We start from the raw sequence: 21,410 nt of genomic DNA on the forward strand, positions 1-21,410 counted from the left end.
GTTGGTCATATCAACACTAGTAATCTCCATCTTTATGTTGTGCAAGGTTTAGGATGCAAAACTACTTGATTTAGCTACTTATCCTATGCTAACTACCCGTTTTATTTAATAACTCAATACTTATTTCCAAGCTTCATTTTCAATTTCTTGATCTATCATTTCCCCCTTTTATTCATCAACGATAACAATATTGAAAGGACTAATATGAATAATGATAATATTAATATCCATACAAACATTAAAAGCCAAATTTATGTGGGCAAATTAAGGGATTGGGCTTCTTATGGGCAATGCTCTGACTCCTCACACATTCTTCAACAGCCAACACATCCTTAACTTCAAGAAATGACAATAAGAAAACAATCATTATAGTAACACATGCCAACACTTTTTGATTATGCAAAACATCTCGCATAAGGAATAGTCCAGGAACTTTCTGATTATACCTATAGCAACATCAATCCGAATAATGCATAAACCTATAACTGAGGCTGTGATTACCGAATGAAAATGAAAATTAAATAGCAATATCAACATCAATCCGAATAATGCATAAACCTATAATTGAGGCTGTGATTGCCCAATGAAAATGAAAATCAAATAGCAACCCTCATCAGGCAATTAAGAAGAATCTAGTTCATAAATTCCCTTCCCCTCTCAAATAAGTTGATCCCCACACAATCTTTGAAGCAAAGCCTAAACTCATCACAGAAGACACTTAAATGATCAACGGGAGATCATCCAGCTAATAGGTGTAATACCATTTGTCCCTTTACTTAATCATAGGCAAACTAGCAATCACCTTTAATATAAGGATTGGCCTTGCCTCCTGCTTGCTCCCTCTCTAAATTAATATGAGCGAAGCAACAAAATAGAGAAAATTTAAAAAGTATTCTCAATATATGAAGCAAATGTATGGACATGCAATATAGAAGATACTATGTATCATGCATGTACAAGCACAAATATTACTGCAGGAGATGACAAAGCGACGCAAGAAAAAATGTATTATATTCTTAACTTAACTTAGGGCGAAGTGCTAGATAAGTCATTGTACTTTAGCCTTGGCACCAAATTAGCTAATATACTTCAAAAAGGGACAAATAAGCCATTGTACTTTTAAGAGTTAGGGCCAAATTAGCCATCAATACTTTAAAAAGACATATGCAACTATGTGAGGTTCATCTGATCTGAATTTGAGGTTTGATTTAGGTGTTTGCGACTATGTGGGGTTATTTTCATTGAAAAAAAAGTTAATATTGCTAATATAATTAAAAACATTATTCGACGGCTTTAAGAAAGCATCTACTATAATGGCTAACATGGCATTGGTTCTAAAAGTGTAGTAACTTATTTGGCACTTTGTAATGTGCAGTGCAAAATTGGCGCTTTAACTCAATGTGTTAATACCCCAAGAGCCCAGAGAATGGTAGTATATATTGAGAATAAGTAAGAAAGGAAACAGCACCAGTTGGATACCTTTTGGGCTGAATGTAGGCATGGAACTCTCGGGTTAAGCGTGCTTGAGCTGGGGTAGCTCAAGGATGGGTGACCCCTTGGGAAGTTCGCGTAGGCCCATTAGGGTAAGTTGTTCCGATCCTTCCTATCGCTCGATGCAAGATGTTACAATGTGTGTGTGTAAATATAAAACATCAAACTTAAGAAAGTTTCTATGTTCTAAAAGTGAAACTTTGTTCCTCAATAAGAGTTATGCTTGTTGAAAGTGTTGCGGGTTTAATCCTCAATGGGATTTCCTTACCCAACAACAAATTCTCAGTAGTCCACACTTTCATTCACTAAGTTAAAACAAACTCACATACACCATTGCATCAATGAGTACGTAGGCAAAGAACTCCATTGCAAAATGACCTTTGTGGCTTCAAAACAAGGATGTTAGACGTGGAAAAAATAACCTTTTACAACCTATAAAACAACTAATGAAATAGCATAACATCCCACATCGAGCGATAGGAAGGACCAGAACAACTTATCCTGATGGGCTTACACGAACTTCCCAGAGGGTCACCCATCCTTGAGTTTTCTCAGCTCAAGCACGCTTAACCTAGGAGTTCTTTGCCTACGTTCAGCCCAAAAGGTATCCAGTTGATATTGTTTCCTTCCTTACTTATTCTTGATATATACAATCCTTCTCTAGGCTCTTGGGGTATTACACCCTCTCCCATTTGAGCACATGACTCGTCATGCGACCTTACAATTGGTCCCAGATCTTCTCCCCTTTGGGGGCTGCCATCCTAGAAGCTTGCCAGAAGCCGCTCCTTGTACAAGCCCTCGAGCCCCGGCGCCACTCCCTGCCCTCATCGGACTGCCTTCACTAAAGGTTGACTCTAATACCACCTGTAACGTCCCGCATCGAGCGATAGGAAGGACCGGAATAACTTACCCTGATCAGCCTACGCGAACTTCCCAAAGGGTTACACATCCTTGAGCTTAGCTCAAGCACGCTTAACCTGGGAGTTTATTGTCTACATTTAGCCCAAAAGGTATACGGCTGGTGTTGTTTCCTTCCTTATTTATCCTCGATATATACTACCATTCTCTAGGCTCTTGGAGTATTACATAAACACTTTTTTTGGACCAAAAAACCAAATCTTTCTTAACTGTTATGAAACTATTTAGATATCCAAAGTACATTTATGATTGTTCCCAAATCCAGATGAGGTAATCAGCCAATAAGAAAAGCCCAAGCCATAATCTAGATGGAGAAAAACATTTAATTTCAAACACAACATATGTTGTTCATGGGCTATAATATATTTGTCTTTATTTATGGAGTTGGGCCTTTTAATTTATTCATTTTTCTTTCTCTGTGACAATAAAGTATTCCTTGCTTTATTGGAATTAATATCGTTATGTTTGCATTTTATTACAGAGGAATCTGAGACAAACCAGTTTTGTCTTAGTAGTTGAGTGTACTATATATCTGTAATATTTTTACGAGTTAATGAATTTCTTAGTTTTCACTCTTTTTTTTTTCTTTAATATTAGGATAACTTGATGGACAAAAGTTGGATAAAATTAAAGAATAAATTTTGTCATGCTTACAGTGTTCAAAAACGCGCTAGGCGCTAGTCGGGCGCTAGGCTGGGGCCTAGTGCCTAGGCGGGGCCTAGGCGGCGACTAGGAAAAATGATTTTTTTTTTTTCTAAAAACCTTTTGATGTAATTTGATATTATTTTCAGGTAAATCAAAGTTGAAAAGACAAGTGAAATAATGAAATTAAGACTCAGAAAATAAACTATTATATTAGTTATAAGTTCAAGAAGGTAGAAGTAGCAATAATACAACATAAACCATATCCGAAGAATCTAAGTCTAACTATCTAATTGGTCTTCTTCCTCTCCATATTCTTCCAGTACACAATCTTTATCGGACTCAAAATCAAATTCATTGATTTCTTGCTCATCTTCTTCTTCTGATTGAAAATCATCTTCATGAAGCTCTCTCATCCTAGAACTTCTTCGAGCTTGAAGCATCTCGTCTACTCCCGATGCTTCACCAACCACTTCCCAAGTGAGCCCCGTACCAGGCTCAACTTCTTCTTCATCTTCTCCATCAACGATCCATCCTTGTGCATTACTAGCATCACTAGCAAGTAGCACATCAACATTCCTTTCCTTCTCCCTTTTGTGCTTGTTCATCAATTTCGCATTAAATTGAACACAGACTAGATTGTTCAATCGATTCACGTCTAGTCTATTTCTTTTCTTCGTATGTATCTACATAAATAAAATAAAAGCAATATCAATATAAATGATAATTAAATAAGGATAACTAATTGATAGTAAATAAATATAATTCATATATACACTAACCCTTTCAAAAGTGCTACAATTTCTTTCACAACCGGATGAACTAGTGGTTAACGAGAGAATATTTCTCGCCATTCGTTGCAAGTTTGGAGTTTGATTTCCATAAGTCATCCACCTTGTAACTACATAGGTCAAACAAGTATGAAGTAAACAAATTTAATTTATACACTAATATAAAATAGAAAGGATTAAAGGAATTTTATACCTGAATTATAATTGTCATCATTTTTCGCACACCCTTGAGTTGCCCACGATTTTCCAAAAGCTCCATCTTTACGAGTATACTTTGGCAACTCAACATTTATAACATGGCCTTGTAATTCACCATCATAATGATAAAACATCTCCACACAGTTAAAAAGCCCATCCATCACTTCATTATCAAGTTGTATATCCATATCCTTGAAAAAGTAGTATGGATTCAAAAGGTAAGCTGCAAAATGTAGTGGACTATGTAGCCTATCTTTTACCCTTACTTCAATAATCTCCATAATAGGCTTATAATTCTTTTCAAGATTATTTAAAGCCTCCTTAATATCTTCCTTTGCTTGCTTAATCTCTCCACATAAAAAGCCCATAAAAGGCTTTCTATCTGCATCAACAATTCGAAGCACATTCACCAAAGGTGCAAAAACCTTAAGTCATATAGTCACACCATTCCAAAAAGCAATGCTCATCACAGTAGCATAGGCTTCTTTCCCTTTAACAATCTTCGACCATTTGCACTCCTCCCATTTAGAGCTGGTAAACATTGCCCTTAGTTGGGCCTTTTTCTCCATCAAACTCTGTAAAGTCAAGAAATCAGAAGCGAATCTAGTGACTCTTGGTCTCACTATATCCCTCTTCTTCGTAAATGACCTCATTAAGGACAAGGTCTTATGGTGTGCATAAATGAAGATTGTGAAACTCTTAGCCTGATCAATGACTTTCTTATACTTTGGCAGTTTTCCAATACTTTCAAGTATCAAATTGATGGTGTGAGTAGCACATGAGGTCCAAAAGATATTTGGCCTCTTCACCTTCAATAATTTTACTGCTCCCATATTATTGGCAGCATTGTTGGTTACTACTTGGATGACGTTTTGTGGCCCAACTTGCTCAATGCACTTATCCACATACTCAAAGATAAGTTCACTTATATGTGCTTTATCTGAAGACTCTCTAGAAGAAAGGAAAGCAGTACCTGCATTAGAATTAACACATAGGTTCATGATGCTCCTCTTTTTTCTATCTGTCCAAGCATCTGTCATAATAGAGCACCCAGTTCGTGCCCACTCTTCTTCATGCTTCTTCAATGACTCTTTTATTCTGTCAACTTCCCCCTTTAATAACGGTTCCTTCAATTGGTATTGACTAGGAGGTTTGAAGCCCGGCCCAAATTGATCAACCGCCTCAACAAACAATTTGAAGCTATCATTGTCAATCGCATTGAAAGGTATACCAGCTTCATACACCCATCTAGCACAATATTCACGAACAGACTGTGTTCTCTCTTTAAATAGTGCTTCACTAATAATTTGTTGCCTTTGGGTCATTCTTGCACTCAAACAAGTTTTAGGACTGATGGAGCTAGCAAACTTATCCATAGGGCCAAGAGTACGGGACGTTTTTCTGCGACCTAACTCTTACAATTCATCTTCATCATCCCCTTCCACTCTTTCAGAGATATTAATAGTTGATCTCATCAAATCTTCCTCCTTCTTCTTATTTTTCCTCTTATTCTTTGTCTCGACAATAACATTCTTACGTTTGGCTTGATCAGTTGGAGAAGATTTTGGACATGCAGAAACATTTCTAGAAATGTGGCCAATGTGTTCTTTTACTCTGTAAACACCTCCAGACATAATTTTACCACACAACTTACATTTAATTTTATCCATATTCTTCTGATCAATTAACATTCCATACTCCCATCCGACATCATTTGACTTCCTTTTAAGAATTGAGGAGGCCTCGGACGATGCTCTCGTACTTCCAATCCTATATGAATCATTCATTTCACTTCCCATTTTCTTGTTTTTCCTTGAGTATTGAATAATATACATTGAAATTTAATTAAAACTCATCTAATGAAATCAACAGCTGCTGCAGTAACGAAGCAACAAGTTGAAGCAGCAAGTTGCTGTTGCTTGCTGCTTGTTGAAGCAAGCAATACGCAAGTGAGCAACGAGCAGCTTTGCGTTGCTGCTTGCTGCTGCGTTGCTGCAGCAACACAAGCTTGCGTTGGCGGAGGAAGATGGATAGTTGGATACATACCGCAGCAAGACGCGATCGGCGACGAGAGAGAACAACCAACAGGTGGGTCGACAGCAAGGTCGGCAGCAACGAGAGAGCAAGACCAAGAGAAGAGATCAATGGCGACGGCGAACGACCAAGAGAATATCGAAGGCGAGAGAGAGAGAGAGGAGCCGCGATGAACACAACCAGAGAGAGAAAGGGAAAGGGGAAATAGAGAAAGGGAGGGGGAAATAAGGTCAGCCCAAGACGCGCACAACCTAGGTGGCCCAAGTCGTGCGCGACCCAAGCAGCCGCCTAGGCGGTTAGGCGCCGCCTGGTCTGCCTAGGCGGCACTGCGGCCCAATTAGTCGGCCATGGCGCATAGGGCTACCGAGTAGCCCTAAATCGCTGCGGCCGGTTGCCACTCAACGCCTAGGCGTCGCCTAGGCCGAATTTTTGAACACTGCATGCATACATTCAAGGGGTTCAACATTTCTTAGATGTTGCAAAATATCATGTTAACTCCATTGGTAAGATCCGATGCCCATGTCAAAACTGTAACAATTGTATCCTGAAAAGTTTAACAGAAGTCGAACAAGATATTTTTCTTTATGGGATGCTGGAAAACTATACTCAATGGATACATCATGGTGAGCCTTTCAATTAGATAATGTTAATCAATGTGGTGATTCATATGATGGAAGTCATTCTGATGATCAAGTTCATGATCAGGATAATGATGTTCAAAGAATGTTGAATGACATGCATAGAGGAAACCTTATGGAAGGTAATGTAGAGGAAATTTCTAATACCCATGGCACATGTATGTCTAACAGAGATGTTTAGAAATTTACTAGATTATTGAATGATGCTGAATGTGAACTTTATCCTGGTCATAGTTCTGAAAGGCGCGAGGCGTAGCGAGGCGTAAAAGGTCCTGGAGCCTGAGGCGCGAGGCGCGCCTTTGCGAAGCGAGGCGCACCTTTTAGGAAAAAAACTCAAAATCTTGTAAAATCATAAACAACTATCAAATTATCAATAATAACACATTCATATCATTCATGATTCATTATCTTCAAATTCTATAAACTAACAACATCAAAGTTAATTCATTCATCATGCAAATTCTAAACTAGAAACATCATCAAAGTTCAAACTTAAAGTCTTAAACTTTACCAAGTACCAATTATAATGCAAAGTTCTAAACAAACACATAAACATTACAAGTCCACAATCAATATAAAAAAGTTTTTTAATCAATCATCATCAAGGAGATCATCAACATCAAGGTCAATATCTTCATCATCCCCTTCAATCACCCCTTCATCTTCTTCTTCATCTCTCAATTCTTCTCCCTCTTCCAAGTCTTCATCATCTTCGGTCCCTGCCTCACTTTCCTCCTCTTCAATCTCTTGAGTTACTCGCCGCTTTGAAGTCGAAGCCGAAGCCGAAGTTGATCCCAATTGTGATCGAGTTTGTTTAGTTCTAAATTGATAACTAGGCTCTCCAACTCCTGCAGCCGCAGCAACATTACTCCATGTCAACCCATCCCCAATGTCATCTGGAAAAACAGTTTCATCATCTTTATCATTCTCCTCATCAAGTTTTCCAGTCAACCATTCATTGCTTTCATCAATGTCAGTCAATATGATAGGGTCAATGGTATCACGCATTTGATATCGACGCCTCAATGCTCTATTGTATTTCACAAACACCAAGTCGTTTAAACGAAGTTGATCAAGCCTGTTTCTCCGTTTAGTATGAAGCTGCAACAATTTATGCAAAAACATACTAAGAATAAGTTACATGAAATAAACCAACTACTAATAAAAATTGTAAGTGTATATGTACAATGCACTTACATTTTCAAACACACTCCAATTACGTTCACACCCAGATGAACTACAAGTCAAGCTAAGAATTTTAATTGCAAATTTTTGCAACGTGGGTGTTGACATTCCATATGAAGCCCACCATTCAGCTGTCCAATAAAATTCATGGGTTAGTTATTATCTATTATCTAGAATGATTATATATATAATGTAATATATATATATGTACCTGGTGATTTCTCAGCTCTCTTTCTAATAGCCATATAGTTTCCAAAGAACCCATCTGCATTGTTATACATCGAAAGCTCAGCATCAATTTGGTCTTGAACCTTTATATCTGGATTTAACTTTCTAATGCATTCATATAAGCCATTCATGATCTCTGGATCTATATGTTCAGCCTTGTAGAAATATTCTGGGTTCAAGTACCAACCAGCTGCGTGCAAGGGGCGATGAAGCTGAACATCCCATCGATTATCAATAATCTGAAAAATGGGTGCATACTTCTTTTCATCCCCATTAAAAGAGTTAGCAATCGCTTCTTTGGCCCTATCCATGGCCTCATATATGTATCCCATAGCAGGTTTCTTCTCACCATCCACTAAGCGCAATACACGCACCAATGGACCAGCCACCTTTAAAGCAAATACAACATTGTTCCAAAATGAAGGCATCAAAATCACTTCTACAACCTTTTTAGCCCCCGCTTCTTTTACCCACTTGCTTGTCATCCACTCCTCGGAGGTAAACATCCTTCTAAGGTTGCTTTTCAGACTATGCATCCTACCCAAAGTGATAAAGGCAGTTGCAAACCGTGTTTTTGCAGGCCTCAACAACTCTTTCTTGTCAGTAAACCTTCTAAGCATGTTTACTAGACCCGAACGAGTATAGATATAGCTATTCACCATAACAGCTCTCTCAAATGTCTTCTTCATATTAGGCAACTTGAAAATATCTTCCAACATTAAATCCAAACAGTGCGCTGCACATGGTGTCCAAAACAACGTAGGATATTTTGCCTCCAAAAATCTTCCTGTTATTATTTAGAGTGAAATTAACAAGATATTAGTAAATAATAAATATCTAATGAATATTCAAATTGTTCTATTTATAAACATAATACAAATTACAAAAATAAATTTCATACCTGCTAAAACATTGTTTGAAGCACTATCGGTGACCACTTGCACCACATTTCTTACTCCAATCTTTTCCACACATTTACTTAATAATTGAAACATCTTTTCCCCAGTCTTTGAATAGCTAGAACCATCAACAGACTCCAAGAACATACTTCCTTTAGGAGAATTGACTAAAAAGTTAATCAATGTCCTTTCCCTCTTGTCTTTCCATCCATCTGACAAAATGGAACATCCATATTTGGCCCACGCCTCTTCATGATCTTTCATCATTTCACGAGTGGCTTCCACCTCTTGTTTGAGAAGAGGAACCCTGACTTCATGGTAACTAGGCGGCTTCACACCCGGACCATACTGACCAACTGCTTCTATAAATACTTTAAAACTGTCATATGTCACTGCATTGAATGGAATGCCTGCATCATACATCCATCGTGCAAAGCTTCTACAAACTCGAGCTCTTAACTCTTTTTTTGCAAAATCATGCTCACCCAACCTTGTTTGCTTTCCTTTGCCCTTGCTTTTCAACACATTAACTTCTGGGTCTTTAAAAAAAACATCAAGTGGACCCTTTTGTGTTGGCCCTTTAACACTACCAATACTACCAGTACCGCTTCCACTTCCGGTAGATACATTGGGTCTTTTTCTACTTTGAGGCAGCGGCTCATCATCATCATCATCATACCCTTCACCAAATTGAATATCATCATCTAACGATGCTATATTTAGCTCATCCCTGTTATTTTTCTTCTTTTGCATGTACTCTCCAATCTCTTCTTTTACTGATGGAGGACATTTTGGACAAGCTTTAGTATTCCTAAAACCGCCCACAAGATGTTGTTTCGCCCGAAATATACCACCTTTTGTTACTTTACGACAAAATTTACATGTGGTGGTATTTCTATCATTAGGATCAGCTTCAAAATAATTCCATGCCGGGTCCGTTTTGGAAGTGATTGACGACATTTATTGGGCTGTTGCAACACAGTTCCAATTTCATCAAAATTCTCCTAATTATAGAAATAAATTATAAAGACTTAAAAGCAAATTTCAGCAACCAGCTGCCAGCAAAATAAATTAAGCAAAAATGCAAGAAATAAACAAATAAAATACAACTAAAGAACTTACAATCTGAAATTATGAATATAGGAGAAGATGTGGGCAGCAGCGGCGGCAGCTTTAGGGCCTTAGCAGCTTCAACTTGAAGAGCTCAAGAGCAGATGAGAAGAGGCGAGGAAGAGAGGAGAAGACCGTGGAGTGGGCAGACTCAGTAGAGGAGAATAGAAGAAAGGGTGCGGCTGGAGACTGGAGAGGAAGATCGAGCAAGCAGCGAGCTGGAGAGGAGAGGAAGAGAGGAGGCAGGCGCGGCAGAGAGGAAGAGGAGGATCGGGCTGGGGCTGGAGAGAAAGAGAGGAGGGGGTCGCAGCTGGAGAGGAGAGGAAGAAGAAGATCGGGCGAGGGCGAGCTGGAGAGAAGAGGAAGAGAGGAGGCAGGCGCAGCCGCGCGGCTAGGGCTAGAGAGGAAGAGGAAGAATGGAAGATCGGGCCAGGGCGAGCGAGCAGCGAGGGCCAGCGAGCAGCGAGTTGGGAGGAGAGGCAAGCACGGTAGATGCTATAGTCGGGAGGAGTGAGGAGCGAGCAGCGAGCTGGAGAGGAGAGGCAAGCGCGACTGGATGCAGTCGGGAGGAGAGGCAAGCGCGATTGGGCTGCAAGATTTAAGTAGAAAACCTCAGTTTCATGAGGCACACCTAGGCGCGCCTCACGCCCCAGCGCCTAGGCGCGCAAGGCAAGAGCCTCGCCAAAACCGCCTCGCCTTGGCCAAGGCGAGGCGCCAAACTGGCGCCTTAAGGCGCCTCGCGCCTAGGCGCGCCTTTGATAACTATGATCCTGGTTGCAAGAAGTACTCAAAGTTATCTTTTTCTATCAAGATGTTGTACAATAAGGCAATAACTAATTGCAATAACAAGTCTTTTAGTCTAAATCGAGAGTTGTTCAAGGATGCTCTTTCAGAAGGTGAAACACTTCCAAACTCTTATTATGAGATCAAGAAATTAATGCGTGATCTTGGCCTTTGCTATATGAAGATAGATGCATGTGTGAATAATAGCATATTATATTGGAAAGAGTATGAACATCTTGATCAATGTCCTAATCTAGCTTGTAAAGCTTCTGGATGGAAGTTTGGTAAGGGTAAACGTAAGAAGATTACTCAAAAGGTGGTTAGATATTTTCCTTTGAAACCTAGACTCCAAAGATTATTCATGTCCAAAGAAATTGCAGAAGAAATGAGGTGGCATAGAGAAAAACGTGTTGATGATGATACAATTAGGCACGCCGATGCTAAGGAATGGAAAGATTTTGATAAGTTACATAGTTGGTTTGCTCAAGATCCTCGCAATGTGCAGCTAGGCCTTTCTAGTGATGGATTTAACCCATTTGGCAATATGAGCACTAATTACTCCATCTAGCCAGTTATTTTATTGCTCTATAATTTGCCACCTTGGAAATGTATGAAAGATCCGTTTATATTTTTGTCCATACTTATCCCTAGTAAGGATTCTCCTAAAAAGGATATTGGTGTATATTTGCAGCCATTAATAGAGGAGTTGAAAGAATTATGGGAAGAGGGAGTTGAAACATATGACGCATATTCTGGTGATAAGCTTCAATTGCATGCTGCATTGTTATGGACCATAAATGATTTTCCTACATACGAAATGTTATCTGGGTGGAGTACAAATGGAAAGTTAGCTTGTCCTATTTGCAATGAGTGGACATGCACATTTACTTTAAAGAATTGGAAAAAACAATGTTACATGGGTCATCGTGTGGTTCGTCGAGTGAGTAATCTGGTCGATTATTTACTAGTGGCGCCTGTAAGTGGGAGCGGGTCGTTACAGTAGCATAGTTTTAGTGTGTTGTTGAAACTCAGAGATAGTTTGGTTTATGGTCACTCGAATAGTGAATGAAAGTTAATCGAGTGTCCAATCTTTATCAGGATCTTCTCTTATGATTATTTACTTGTTTGATAATATGATTGAATGTTTGAAATTGTTTGTCCTGAAAATATATGTTCTCGTTGATAGATTTTTTATTCGTGCATTTGAGGATAAACAGTTGTTTCTTGGGCAATAATATTTTGTGATAAGTTCTTGAATGAATTTGATTTTAGATTTTATTTGAAATCCTGGGAATGAGGAAAATCTCGTAGAAGTGAATAAATTGTTCATGAATTGAAGTCTTGAAATGTGGTTTTCAAGTTCATCCATATAGTGCTACATATTTCCAGCAAGTGTCATAAGATACTAGATTAATCTGTGAAGTTAATCGAGTAAGAGTGTGTAGATATAGGTCTCTATGGAATATTAGTCGAGTAATGGGGAGATGTTACTCGAGTTGCTAAGATAGAATAGATATTTCTAAGAGAAGCTCGAGCTTGTCACTCAAGTGTCATAGGACTAGAATCCTAGTGCTTAAAAACACTTTAGCTTTTGATATATTAGTTCAAATTCACTTAAGCTAGATTTATGATTTTGAATTATTTGCTTTTGTTGCTTAATGTTTGCCTAAATTGTCAAGATGACATGCTTGAATGCTTGTATGTGCTTATATGCAAAGACTGATTAGCAGTTTTGATTCGTTCTGATGTGAATGCTAAATTCTATTAAGCCTTGAGTGTTAAAAGAATTTGTGGCTTGTTTGTAGGGGAAGCATATCCTCTATTTAAATCTATCTAAGGTTTGATTTCTTAAGAAGATATATGAGGACCCCACCCTTAGAAACTCCGACCAAGGAATTTCTTAACATTTGGGAAATTATCTTGGAGAATTTTTTTTTTTTTATCAGTAAATAAATGTATGCATTGATCAAAATGGACTATACAAATACATTGGGCATACCCAGGAGAAACAAATGAAAGGACCAAGGCTAATGACCCATAGCAAGGGATTCAAAATGAGATAAAACATAAGGATACAAAGAAAAAATGGTCCTGTATACTTGTGTTTTGACCCTACAAACAATGTTGTCATTGATGGTCTTTGGCCTTCAAAAATGTGCCGATTGCGGGCTGTCCATAAGTAGTAGACTGTGTTGGTTAGAGTTATTCTCTTAGCCTTAGGTTGCCAAGAAGATCCTCGACCCTATTTTTTGATCCATTTTAAAGCGGTGGCAATGGATGACATAGATCGACAGATGCTAATCCAAGCTTTAATTTGCCCCCATATCCCCGAACTCACTGAACATTGGAAAGATAGATGCTGGTGGGATTCATCGCATGAACCACAAAGCCCGCAACCTCTCTCAATGTCCAAAAAATGTAGGTTGTCCTTTGTAAGCAATCTAGAGTTAGTATTGAGCCATAAGATAAACGCCTGTTTAGGGGGCACTGCTAACATTTTAATAGTGCCTCCTTGATTCCAGCTCTCAAGTAACTAAATAGCTGCTGCCACCGACCCCTCCGAGCAGCACAAGGAATCTCCTATTGCAAATATTCTTTTCATTAGAGGAGAATCATCCTTTTTGCATGATCTCTCCCAAATCGTAGAATGCCCAAGGTAATTATGGTTTATCCATCTGACCCAGAAAGTGTCTTTTTTGCTATGGAAGTTCCATAAAACCTTAGCCAGCAGAGCCAAGTTCCAGCATATGAGATCTTTAAAACCCAAGCCTCCTTTTTTCGGAAGGCAGACATCCTTCCAAGAAGCAAGGGAGTGAGGGAAATTCCAGAGAAACTGCCTATATAACCAAGTAATCTTGTCTATGACAGCAGTTGGAATAGGCAAGACAGTGAGCCAAAAGTACTCCACCCCCTGGAGAATACTCTTGATCAACTCTGATCGACCTGCATAGGATAGAGATACACAGTTCCAAGCTTTAATATGACCAGCAATTATATCTATAAGAGGCGCATAGTAATTAACTTTGAGCTTGGCAGTCGCAATCGGAATGGCGAGATATCGAAATGGCATTTGACCCTTCGAGAACCTGGATAAATTCTAGATGGCCTCAATGTCATGATGATCAATATCGGCATAATACATATTAGACTTGAAAGCATCACATAAAGCCCAGATTTAGCTGCAAAATTAGAGAGGCAGTCTAAGCAGATTTTAACTGATGGAATGTCCCCTCTAGCCAGCAACATAAGATCATCTGCAAAAGTAAGGTGAATAATACAAAGGCTGCCACAACGAGGATGAACATTAAAATCAGAGTTGTCAATTACAATCTTCAGCAATCTAGATAAGTATTCCAGACACAGAACAAATAGGAACGGGGACAAGGGATCCCCTTGCCTTAAACCTTTCCTCCCTTTAAAGAACCCACATAAGCTGCCATTGATTAAAAGAGAAAAGGAAGTAGTAGTGACGCACTCTATCACCCAGTTGGTATAAGTAATGGGGAAGTTGAGACCAGTAAGAACATCCTTTAAAAACTGCCAGCTAACAAAATAAAAAGCCTTCTTGATATCCACCTTACCAATCCAACAAGGAGAAACTCTCTTACGATTGTACTTCCCGATTGTACTTCCTCGATAATTCTTGAGCTAAATGAATATTGTCAACCATGCTTCTTGCTTGAATGAATGCTGATTGAGCTTGATCAACCAAAGAGTCCAAGATAGGAACCAAACAAGCAGCCAAGATTTTGGAGATGACTTTATATGTAACATTGCAGCACGCAATTGGTCTATAATCTTGTGCCATAGACGCATGAGAGGATTTAGGGATTAAGGCAACAGTAGTATGATTCACCTATTTCAGAAGAGAGCAGGAGCTGAAAAATTCTTCAATCGCCTCGTAAAAATGATCTCCCACAATATGCCAGGCATTCTCTCATTTCCTTCTCTCTCTGTTTCCCTCTGAACTCTCTCCCGATCCCTCTGATTTCTCTTTAATCTTCCCTCATTGTTCTGTCTGTAATCCTTCCCCATTTCTTGCTTCATCCCCATCCCTTTAAGTCTAGTTCCAGCTCGATTTCTTCCAATTTCCTATCAAAACCCTAGGTAAATGCTAGGTACATGACAGGCCTAATAAAGTAGCTTTAGCTGAACAAGGTCCTAGTTCATTCACCAAGGCAATTGGTGATGAAGTTGTGGGTTGAACAGAAGTAGATAAGAGTTGGTTGCTCTTTGATCGAGTGATCATAGGATGAATAGGATGGATACATTTAGATTTAGGGTTAGGGTTAGGTTGTAATGTGGGTTGAGATGAAGGAGGAAGTGTACTTTATGGCTGCTGAGAAGAGGAAAAAGGACCTGTTGAGAAGGAGAAGTACCAAGGGACTGTTCTACAAATGAATAAGGAGATGAAAAAGACTAAATATGGGAAATAGGTAAACTGGAGATAGAATTTGAAGAAACACGAGAAGGTGAAAATAAAGCTTTATAAGGAAATTCAGACACATTAAAAAGTACATGTCTAAAAATATGGATTTTTCTTTAAAGATGTAGACACTTATATCCAGCATGTATTTGACTATTTCCACTGAAAATACATCTAGAGGAATGGAAATCAAATTTATGGTAGTTGCAGAAATTTTAGGGAGAATAACTAATTTAATTCATCATAGTGAACAGAATATATATACATCATACATCTTTACTAGTTTCCTAGTACGTACACTACAATTAGAAAATTACATCTACACTACTTTAGGAAACCTACAGCTAGCTGTGAGGGAGAGAGAGATTTATTCTCTCTACTCAAACTAGGAAATAAGTTGACTTTATAGAAAAGGAAAGTTAGAAAATAGGAAACATAATAATTAGTTGGTTGATGGCTGATATTACTCGAAATCTCTACAGTAGTTATAGGGTCTTAGGTAAGGAAAACAAGCAAACCAAAAGGTTGAAGAGATGAATAATATGGTTGCTTGTGATAAAGCAGCTCCAAAGGAGAAGAAACTTTAAAGCCGAAGAAGGTAATAGATTAATAAGAAAAATTGCAGCTTGAAACGCTTCTACCCAAAATTTTAAGGGCATTCGAGCAGGAGCAAGTAGAGTTAGACCCATTTCTACAATGTGTCTATCTATTCTCTCTGGAACACCATTTTGTTGGTGAGTATGAGGACAAGAAAGCCTTGGTAGAATGCCATGTTGCTGAAAATACGGAAGAAACACCTCAAATTCACCACCATTATCAGACTGAAAGGATTTTAGTTTGGTGTTATACTGCAGTTCAGCAAGCTTATGAAACCTAATAAAAGTAGCAAGGGCTTCGGATTTTAATTTCAAAGGGTATAGCCATGTATACCGAGTATGGGCATCAATAAATATGATATAGTATCTATACCCATCAGTAGGAAGATAAGGTGTGGTCCCCGAAGATCAGAATAGACAAGTTCAAGAGGTAGTTTGGCTTTAATTTCACAATCATTAAAAGGTAGCTGATGTAATTTTCCAAACTTACATGAATCACAAAAAGAAAGAGACAAATGTGAACAAGAAATATTCATTTTATTCAATATTTTCTGAAGTACATAAAAATTTTGATTTTTCATGTCAAATATCACATACAGTTTTATTTTGGATTCTATTTGCAGCACAAGGCTTTGAGCCAAAATACAATTGTGTAGAAAAAGGCTTTAAGCCTGAATACAATTGTGAATACAAAGGAGAGTCTTCAGTGGTAGAAAATGAGGCTGAACTGGAATGAGAAACTGGAAAAGGACTTGGAATTGAGGATGAGCTCCTAGAAGAAGAAGATGCAAGTTGATAAAGTCCATCCCTAAATTGACCTTATCCCTAGCAGTAGCATAGTTCCTGTTTCCTTGTCCTTATCAAACTGTAAGCATGAAACTCAGCAATAACATTATTTTCTTTGGTAAGTTTAGAAACAAAGGCTGGATATGTTGTTGTTGTTGTAAGTTTAGAAACACTTTTTAGGTTCTTAGTCATTGCTGGAAAATCTAAAGCATTAGTTTAAGAAAGAATAGAAGATGATTTAGTTTGTGTAGCTAAATGACTAAGACCAACATATGTAATAGGTAACTTCTTACCATTTCCAACTGCAACTTTCTTGGTGCTTTGATGCTAAGAATGAGGAATCAAATTGTTGAGATTTGAGGTGATGTGATTTGTTGTGCCGGAATAAACAAACCAGGATTAGTCCTTTAGGGTTTTAGGAGAAGCAAAGAAAACTTCAGGTGTGCAAGAATAGTGTGAATATCAAATAGAACTTGTCCTAGGTAAAGACACTTCATTAGAACCACTATTAGCTGCTTAAGTTCACTTTTTGATCTGTCTGGATAGAAGATTTATGAAAACCATAAAAACTTGGACTCTGAAAGTTTCTATCAAATTGATCAGAACATCTATCAGCAAAATGACCGGTTTACCACATATCTGACAATAAAATTTTCTTAAACCAGATCTACCTATTTCTCTACCTCCTCTATTGTTGAAGCCACCACCTATTTTATTATTACTGTTTCCATTTTGTGTGACCAATTTTAAGCAACATTGGCTGAAATATTTCCATTAAATGAATTAACCGAATTCTGCACACCCAGTTGCTGTTCATGCAAAAGTAACAAGTACTAAACCTTTTCTAGATTTATCTTGTTCGTTTGATACGTGATGAGAGAGACAATAGTCTCATAATCTGAACCTAAACCACATATAACAGCCAAAATTAAGTCCGTATCAGACATAGGTTCACCACTAGTAGTGAGAGCATTCCCAATTGTCTTAATCTTTAGGATGTACTTATTTACTGACGTAGGTCCTTTCTTAGTTGATCTAAATTGTTGCTTTAGTTGAAAAGACTTAGCTATGGTTTGTTGTGGGTATAGGTTTTCAAGAACATGCCACAGTTCAGAAGAGGACTCACAATGAACCTCCTCTCCTAGCACTTCTTTGCTGATTGCTGAAAATAGCCCAAGAGCAACTGATCTGACTTGAATCACGCATGATATTCTTCCTTCACTTTCTGTTCATTTGGATTACTGGAATCTGGATCTTGGATATACTTTGCACGAGGTTTCTCTGATTTTGTGATAAATTGAATTAGGTCAAAGGATTGAATTGTGGCAAGAATTTGAGCTTTCCAAAAGAGATAATTATCCGTCTACAATTTTATTGGATGTAGTTCAAAGCTATCGCAATTGAGGAAAAATCAAGTTGTGATTGAGAAACAAGAGAAGTTGAATAGAGATTTTGAGATGTTGAACTCAAAGACCGTTCAAGATTTCTTGCTATTGATGTGAATCTTTGGCTCTATTACCATGTAGACAAAGAAAGGAAAGAAAATTTGAGAGAAAACTGAAGAGAAAGAACTGAGTTCTCCAATTCTTAATCAGGAACACAACAAATACAATGAGACCAGTTGAATTTATATACTACTCAATTGGTTCTCTAACAAATTGTTACTGACAGCTGGCAGTAACAAACGGAGAGTAGGTAACTATTGTCTGTTTAAACAAAATAAAAACTAACTTGCCATGTAAGTTGCCACATGGACTGAGAATAAAACTATCTACTATTAATAACAACAAACTATATCATCTTCTCTTTTTTCTTCCACTCTTTTATTCATGCACAGAAAGACTAGAACTATCCTTGACAATTTTCTATAAGACCCATATAACTCATATCATACCTAAAAGTCTCAGTCCTCTACCTCTTTTATTCAAGACTAGTTCCATTCCATCAACTCTCCTGAGAGAGGCCTCAACCGGCCTCCTTCTCACATGACTAAGCGATCTTCTCCATATTTCATACATCTTATATTCAATTGGAGCCACTCATGACTTTATTGCTAACAACTTCATTTCCAATTTTATCTTTTCTTATATGGATGTACATCTATTATAACATCCTCTCCAATGTTATTGATTATGGGTTATGTTTCATGATAAGTAAAAATTATTACAGCTTCTCCAATGTTATTGGCTGGTATGTTACTGTATATCGATAGTAATTTATGCTTTTATTGAATATAGAGAGCGAAACACAAAACTTATGAAAGAAGCTATACACATGCGATACATGTTACTCCCATATTTATACACATTATTTAGAGAGGCAAACACAACTGGTGCTCCAATAATGCGCCCTCTTTGGATGGAGTTCCCTGCTGATGAAGCCACTTTCAATATTGATGAAGCTTTCATGGTTGGAAGTGGTCTTTTGGTGCAAGGAATTTTTCCCAGTGTGCTGTTTATTATTATTACTGAAGTCTCATTGTTTTGTTGTTCTTCTTATTAGTTTTTTCCCCCCTTCTGTCATTGTCTATATATCTTAGGATTCACAAAATGAGTGATAAATTCATTACTTCCACACTAGGGAGCAAAGCATGTTTCAGTATACTTGCCCAGTGGACAATCATGGTATTACCTGAGTTCTGGGACTACATACAAAGGAGGTCAAACACATAAGATGAAGATTTTAGAAGAGAGTGTTCTAGTCTTTCAAAGGGCTGGAACCATCATGCCAAGAAAAGACAGGTTTCGTCGAAGCTCCACTCAGATAACAAATGATCCTTACACACTGGTATGCATTTGAGCCATGTCAATCTTGTAATCATGTGCGAAACCACTAAATGCAATTGAATATGTCCAAAATGCGACATATTTTTCATATTCTAGTTTTAGAACCACATCTAATTCTTGTCCTGGAAATCTGAACTCTGGTATTTTATACTGTTTCTCTGGAATATGGCTCCCCCAGGCGACCTTCCTATGCTCCACCAGTTGGAGGCAGTGCCACCACCCAAAGAAATAGGAAAGAAAATACACCTTTGTGCATTATTCATTGCTCATGACTTTTCTTTGATTTTTTGCCTGTTATGATTGAATTTTGTCATCCACTGCATTGCATTTTTGACTGGCTTCAGTTTTGAATAACTTTCTAGTTGGAATTGGAAAAGTGTTATCTTGTCATCCCATTCTTTTCTTTTCTTTTTTTATCAAAATGTAAATATGTATAAAGATCAAAATGTACAGTACACACCAGGCATACCCAGGACAAGAGAACCACCAAAACTAAAGCCCCTGAGCAAGAGATTCGTATTGGATTACAACATGGGGATACAAAGAAAACATAGCTTTGTATACAAAGGTTTTAATCCTATAAGAAATGCTCTCGCAATAGGGTTTAACATTCTCAAAAATAACACAATTTCTAGCGACCCAAACGTGGTAGACCGTGGCTGCTAGAGCCATCCTTTTAACCCGGCTCAGCCAAGAACAACCTTTAGCTTGATGCTGGATACACTTAACCAACCTCGGCAGCAAAGACATAGCACGAGCAAGGCCTAGCCAAGTCCTATTCGAGCTCCAAATGACCGTGTTGATCCGACATTGAAAGAAAGGATGACCCACAGACTCATCAACGTCACCACACATAAGGCATAAGAGTTATTTGCAAATCTGTTACCAAATAACATCCTTATTTACACATTTGAGCTTATCACAATGTGGTTGATGTGATCTACTAAGACCAGATAATGTGCCCATGAGTATGATTGATAACCCAGTGTTCTGTACCAACTACATTTAATATTGTAGGGACAAGATAAGAGTTATCCATGCAAGTCTAATAGTATCACATAGTGCAAGCATTGATATTACAATGCTAGTCACAAAAATGCTACCTGTTGTACTATGGACAGTCTTTTGTTTAGTAATTAAGTTGATGAGTTGTGGGGTAACTCTTCTTGCAGCTTGACAATAATTAATTTTTAATATTAAGGTTCTCCATTTTTCTATTTTGAATATTGTATGAACTCATCTGTACAGGAAATAAATAATGCAAGTCCAGGAAATATTCTGGCATAGTGCTTATTTTATCTAGTAATTAATCGAAGAATAGTATCTTTACATGCTTAGGGACTAAAAATTAGGGATGGATGGTAGGTTCTGGCTTGGTCCACTTTCATTTATGCTAGGCTTCGTGATTTTTTCAAATTGTATTTCTAGAAAGGAAATTTTAAACTGTGTTGACTGCATAATTAAAAAATTCTCATATTTCTAACTTTTCAATTTTTTCCCTATCGTACTCTATATTTACCATAGGAAACAGGATTAATTCATGCTGATGCTGGGAAGGTGCATCATCATTCCATAGTCTCACTATTTGAGTCACAGTGGAGCACATTACAGATGGTTGTGCTAAGAGAGATCCTGCTATCTGATGTCCGAGCTGGAGATCCTCTTGTTGCATGGAGTGCAGCTGCACGACTTCTTTGATCCTACTATCCTCTAAGTACTCCTGCTGGACAAAATGGTCTTGTAAGTGCACTTGCAAATTCTACAGAAAGGCTTCCTTCAGGAACTCCCCGTGCTGATCCTTCCTTACCTTTTATCAGGTACTTTGTTGGTGTTGAATATTGTTTTTCCAAATGAGAACCAGGATGATTGATCTCAAGTTATTTTCTTAATTAACTAAGA

The 21,410-nt window shown here is 38.0% G+C and overlaps 1 protein-coding gene and 1 pseudogene across 1 annotated transcript; one reads left to right on the forward strand and one right to left on the reverse strand.

The window, feature by feature from the left end:
- LOC127801383 (1-phosphatidylinositol-3-phosphate 5-kinase FAB1B-like) overlaps positions 1-21,410 on the forward strand; it is a 55,326-nt pseudogene that overhangs the window by 25,167 nt on the left and 8,749 nt on the right.
- Positions 6,980-10,540, reverse strand: LOC127801384 (uncharacterized). The gene is made up of 4 exons (XM_052336460.1): positions 9,027-10,540; positions 8,109-8,912; positions 7,910-8,028; positions 6,980-7,813 (listed from the first exon to the last, which is right to left on the reverse strand). Exons 1-4 carry the CDS (start codon positions 9,982-9,984, stop codon positions 7,304-7,306), a joined length of 2,391 nt encoding a protein of 796 aa, XP_052192420.1. The 5' UTR covers positions 9,985-10,540; the 3' UTR covers positions 6,980-7,303.

This window comes from Diospyros lotus, chromosome 5, assembly GCF_014633365.1.
Source record: "Diospyros lotus cultivar Yz01 chromosome 5, ASM1463336v1, whole genome shotgun sequence".
Classification (NCBI taxonomy): Eukaryota; Viridiplantae; Streptophyta; class Magnoliopsida; order Ericales; family Ebenaceae; genus Diospyros; species Diospyros lotus.